Source organism: Protobothrops mucrosquamatus, unplaced genomic scaffold, assembly GCF_001527695.2.
Source record: "Protobothrops mucrosquamatus isolate PMUCROS unplaced genomic scaffold, P.Mucros_1.0 scaffold242, whole genome shotgun sequence".
In the NCBI taxonomy this organism is placed as follows: domain Eukaryota; kingdom Metazoa; phylum Chordata; class Lepidosauria; order Squamata; family Viperidae; genus Protobothrops; species Protobothrops mucrosquamatus.
Window position 1 is genome coordinate 559792 of NW_015386592.1, and position 6030 is coordinate 565821.

The 6030-nt window shown below is 36.1% G+C and overlaps 1 protein-coding gene across 2 annotated transcripts in view; it reads right to left on the reverse strand.

Annotated features, from left to right (window-relative positions):
- The window catches only part of LOC107286058 (mucin-2), a 61029-nt gene extending 55587 nt beyond the window's left edge, over nt 1-5442 (reverse strand). For both annotated transcript variants that reach the window (XM_015814353.1, XM_015814352.1), the window contains exons 1-3: nt 5314-5442; nt 3380-3451; nt 1303-1564 (exon numbers count right to left, since the gene is read on the reverse strand). In XM_015814353.1, coding sequence (XP_015669839.1) covers nt 1303-1564; nt 3380-3451; nt 5314-5386 — 407 coding nt within the window. In that variant the 5' untranslated portion in view covers nt 5387-5442. The remainder of the gene's footprint in view (nt 1-1302; nt 1565-3379; nt 3452-5313) is intronic.
- Between the last annotated feature and the right edge of the window lie 588 nt (nt 5443-6030).

The window sequence follows — 6030 nt, forward strand, 5'->3', positions numbered from 1 at the left end:
ACACACACACACACACACACACACACTCAGTGGTGGGATTCAGCCAGTTCACACCACGTCAGCAGAACCGGTAGCTAATTTTTTGTTGCACAGGCCCAGAATGGACTTCCGGAAGCGGCATCCACACAGAGAACCAGTTGTTCACATATTTGAATCCCACCACTGCACGTACTGTATATACCTCTTGTAAGGCTGTCCACATGAAAAAAGGAGATTGACAATTGTTTTCTCAAAAAAGAAAGGTGGTGGTGGGGAACTGTCCAGTTGGAAGGTCATAGAGTTTGCAGTCTAGCATGAATACCTTGCAACCTGTTGCCCAGGTGTCTCAGTATGGATAAATTGGCTTAAAGCCAAGTCTGTATGACCATTAGACACTGGACACATCTTACTGGACACAAGCATCTTAAAGTGTAAATACAGATATGCCTATAGGCAAGCTACTCCCAGTGTAGGGTTCTTTGAATGTTCCAACAATCAGTTTCAATCAGCATGACCAATGAGCAGGGATCTATATTGGTGAAGGTGAATTTAAAGAGATAGCAAATATATAAAACCTAAATGAAACTTCCTATTCTTTTCCAAATCCAAAACTACAGTAATTTTTTCTTGCCCTCTCCTATTGGCTAGAAGAGCAGTTTCAGATGGATAATTTCTTCTAACCATTATATAGCCGCTTCAGATTCTTTGGTGACATAGCTATCAACTCACCTCAGTACAACCCTTCCTATATTTAAACCTACAACAGACAAAAAGGTAATCTAATGAGATGGCATAAGTATTTGGACTTCTTTTCTTCCACATGTATACTGTACATAACTTCTTATCATGGTATTCTGCTTGTTTCTTTCCTTGTGTTCCAAAAGTTAGAAGTAACAGAACCTGATCCAAAAAATCTAACTTATCTTCATCATACATGTTTGAGATAATGCCACCTAGGATGTCCTCAAACCTTACACTCATTTGCAAGTGTTTTGACATTACAAACATCTGCATCTTCAGGTACGTTTGGTCACAGTAGTCAATATTAACCTAATGGTGACGGAATGTGCATATGTGTTATCACAATCCATTCTCTGCCCTTTTGTATTTATGGTCTAGTGTTGTATGCAGATAGGTAAAGGCTGAGTTTATGTCATAATGCATGATTTCCCTTCTCTTATCCCTCTCTTGTGGATGCCTATGTCTGTAGTCTATACTTCTACATGAAAATTTTGAGAAATACAAAATTCAGAGTATGTTGTGAATTCTAGATGAGAATCTCCACAAAATAAAATTATTCAGCATGCAGAAGTAAGGACTTACCGTTTGCCATTTACCAAAATTTGATCCTTTTCTATTTTAAAATCTGTTCCATCCAGCCTCATGGTGACATAGCTAATAGTAGAGGTGTTCCCAACTCTTTGGTGTCTAATTTGTATGTTGAAGTCCTCAAATGGTGCATTGCAATGGGAAGCAAATATGTAATTGCAGACCCCAGGAAAATTATAGATGTCACCATCAAATGTCTTGAAGTGAAAGGTACCCCATGTGCTGCAGACTCGTCCATTATGAGCTGAGTGGAAGGCTGTGAAATCCCAAGAGGACGTAAAGAATTAATACATATACCTTCCACCATTATTACATGTTGTTTGGGGCGGATAAATAGATAGCTAGGGAGGCACAGAGCACAAACATTTAGACAGGGAAGAACTTTGCAACATTTGGATCCTTCTCCACTTTTGCTCAGCTGATTCCTTTTTTAATGTTCTTGACTTAGAAATGGAATAATAACAGTTCTGGATTTTCCCTAGGCCAGGGTCCCCTACTCTAATGTCCTCCCAAGTGCGATGAAGACTAACATATCTGCTATCATGGTGGAGAAAGCTCTTCTAGAGGAAAACTAGCCTGGAGGAAGCTGAGTAATTGTGGAACAATCAGGAAGCAAATCCACAGGATTAAAATTACTGCTTCATTCCTGTGTATCAACTGCAGTAAACCATAATTAGACACTTAGTAACATGAGTTTGCTAACGTGCAAACAAACAAGCTCAGCATTAGTAAAAGAAGTCTTGTGCCTTTAGCAGACTACAACAGGCATCATGACAGATTTAAAACTGGTTGCAAAGGTCTGTAAATACAACTCAGCAGATTACTATTGTGGAAATAAGAGCATAATAGAGCTGGAAGGGACATTGGAAGTCCAACCCACTGCTTAAGCAGGAGACCCTATACCATTTCAGACAGGTGGCTGTCCAGTCTTTTCTTAAAAACCTCCAGTGATGAAGCACCTACAACTTCTGAAGTCCAGCTGTTCCACTGGTTAATTGTTAAGTTTCTCCTTAATTCTAGGTTGCTTCTCTCCTTGATTAGTTTCCATCCATTGTTTCTTGTCTTGCCTTCTGGAGCTTTGGAAAATAAGTTGACCCCCTCTTCTTTGTGGCAGCCCCTCAAATACTGAAATCCTGCTATCATATCACCCCTCGTCCTTCTCTTCTTCAGACTAGTCATTCCCAAATCCTGCAACCATGTTTTTGCATCCAGGCCTTTAATAATCTTAGTTGCTCTTCTTTGTACGTTTTCCAAAGTCTCCACATTTTTTTTGTGGTGACCAAAACTGGATGCAGTGTTCCAGAAGTAGTCTTACTAAGGATTTATAAAGTGGTACTGATACAATAATCCCCAAGCCCAAATCCAGTTAGATAAAAAGCAGAATAAAAAAGCCTAGCAGCAAATGGAATAATATGGATATGGTAAAATTCAGAATGTAAAATCAGCAGCAATACAACAAAAATAAAACCCTTGATCAAATAAAATCATTTAAACTGTTACTAAAATTTCTAAGAATAGCTGCCAGACATGATGATTTATGGAATTCTTTCCAAATCTGTTGCAATATTTGATGTTACATATCTGCTGAATTATCCACCAATCTGTGTACAGGTAGTCCTTGACTTACAACAGTTCATTTAGAGACCGTTTGAAGTTACAATGGCACTGAAAGAAAGTGACTTATGACCATTTTTCACACTTATGACCCCATGGCCACATGATCAAAATTCCGATGCTTGGCAACTGACTCACGTTTATGACAGTTGCAGTATCCAAGGGTCATGTGATCACCTTTTGCAATCTTTTGATAAGCAAAGTCAATGGGGAAACCAGATTCATTTAACAACCGTGTTATTAATTTAACAACCACAGTGATTCACTTAACAAGCTTGGCAAGAAAGGTTGTAAAATTGGGCAAAACTGACTTAAAAAATTTCTCACATAGCAACATGAATTTTAGGTTCAGTTGTGGCCATAAGTCAAGGACTATCTGTATCAGATGCTTTATTAATATTGTTGGCTTCATGACTAAATCTCATAAATACAAGAAGATTTCATTTTAGACACTTACATGATATAACAGGCATTGTTTTCAATGGTGGGAGGATGGTGACTCTTTCAGGTACATCTTCTGAACTTGAAGCTGCAGAGAAAAGAAGAACATTTGCTTATTTGTGCACACATACACAGCAGAAGCAGTCAAACAAGGGCCTCAGTGGGTGAAACAATGGATAAAATTATGTGATACAAATGAGCAGAGCTTGAATTTTTCATTGTTTTCCCCTTTTTTATTTCCATAAATAAATTCAGTCTGTGCCTCTTTTGTTTTCCTGATAAAATTGAACGTATCTTTTTTATTGAGGATTTAATGATAAATTTCATTGGTTTTGATACAGGTGGTCAGATATTCACACAAAGGGATGTCAAGACCCACCTCTCATTTGCTCGTCTCTGCCCCATTCCTTCATCATGTACCCTCAAGACATATTGACTTTCTAGACCCAATTTTAGTGACTCCCCATATAGTTATGTGGAAACTATCTGCGGGAGAAAGTTCCACATAAAATGTAGAAAAATAGGACATTTGAAAAGATTGCAGAGATTCTTGAGATCCACCAACAATTGATACAGTATAACATCTAATTAAAATGAAGAAATATTTTATATGGACATAATGTAACAAGAGTTATATCTGTAATAATCTTGTTTGTCTGAATGGGAAAAAATGATATTTTTGAGCACCGCAACTGGTAGAATGAGGGATTAAAGTTAGAGATTAATTACAATCAGTGGAGTTGATTGAAATGAATAATTTCTTCATTTCTATCCTATATATTCAAAGGGCTTATAAATTGATGGTATGGTATAACAGGATATGTGTTTCAATTCAGGAGAGGTGCAATAACTATCAGATGCATCACAGGATGCAGTAGAACAGGTATCCTTAATGGTTCTTCAATGAGATGAAACCATATTGGTCTTTGAAAAACAGCAAAATGGAAAACATTTAGTCTAAATTCAAATAAAAAATTGGATTCCCATTCATTTGCTATTAAAGGGGTTGTATGTCATATCTTTATATGAGTGCAAAAAAAATACAGAAAACTGACTCTTTGTTCCTATCTGGTGGCTATCCAGATTTTGTAATCCAGGAAAAAAATGAAGTCAGATGCAAAGACATGGGTGTCTGAACAACTGAGTCTCATTCCATCTCTCCATTTATATAGTTAAGAAGAATGAATAACTTTTTCTGTCTCAACAATATTCAAGTTTTGGTAAGAGACTTAATCTACTTAAAAACAGCAACCAACATATACAGAATATACACTCATGTCTACCAAACTGCACAAGCTTATTGTCTATAAAGGGAAGCTCTTAACTGTTATTGTTCTTTTGAAGGTTAGTTATAGACTGCAAGATTTAATATTTTATTTAAAAATGAAATAGTTCAAGATATTCTTCTTAGGCCAAAAATGCCTCACTCATTTCAATCTCTTCAAATAAGTAGTATAGTTCAAAAGGGGTATTGTTATTTTTCTCTGAATATTAAATTTCCAAGTTCTATATAGGCTTTACAAATTAAAGAAGGCGCTGGAATAACTTAAAAAGTCTTTCTTCTGAAAGGATTCTAAACACAAGACATAGAGTAAACTTCATCAATACAAGCTAATTATTTTGATAAGAAACTTGTATTCAGGATGAAATAACTTTTGGAGAGAGTTATACTTTTATAAGATTAGATTTAATCTTCAAAGCCTTCTTCATAGACATGTTGTTAAGCATTTTTTTTACTTCAGGCTACATCAAATTAAAAGGCTTCCTTCAATGAAGATACATTAAATATTTACTTTAAACAGTACTAACTGTTGGGGAAAGGAACTTGTTGAAATGGAAAAATCCATTTAATTTTCAAATCAAATGAATTGTGATTTTCAAAATCAATTTATTATATATTTAATTGCTATTTTTTTTCCAAATATACCATAACAAAATTAGAGTTTTTACCTTTCTGTTGGATACAGCAGATCACTAGAATTACAACCCATAATGGTATCCTGGGTCCTCTACCAAACCCCATCTTGAATGGAGCTTGGTAACAATGTGTGCAGCCAGCCTCTGACCAGTAGGACAAAATCATCTGAACTCTTAAACTCTTATATAGTGGGAGATTTGGGCTATTTTTCCATCCAACTAACAAGGTGGAGCTGTCAGAGGTAAATAGAGGATGCTCTTCCATTTCCTTGATGGTTAGCTAAGCATGTTTGCTTTTGGTGAGGTGTATTGTTTTTTGTCAAAGTTCCATCTAGTAAGGAAAACCAGAAATGAATAACCAACAAGTAAGAATTCTTCTTTGGCAAAAAAAATTGAAGATCCTGGAAAAAAAAAATAAGCTCAAGGATCTTTTGAGTCAGAACATGGTTTTGTGGATAACAGACAAACTATTATTTAAAGTTCTGGATATTGCTAAGTATTGTTGTTAAGCATTGATTAAATGGGGAATATAGAAAAGAAGTAAGATTTCTATTATCTTGAGCCAATATCTCAGCACTGGGGATGCTTGCTTGTACAGTACTCAGAACTAATGAGGCTTGAGATTTGAATGACCCAACTCTTATGATTTCTCCTAATACATCAGAGATAGAGGCACTGAGTAAGGATCACAACAAAAACATCATGCTCAGTAGCTTTTCTGCTCATCAGATTCAGACTGGTATCACTAGC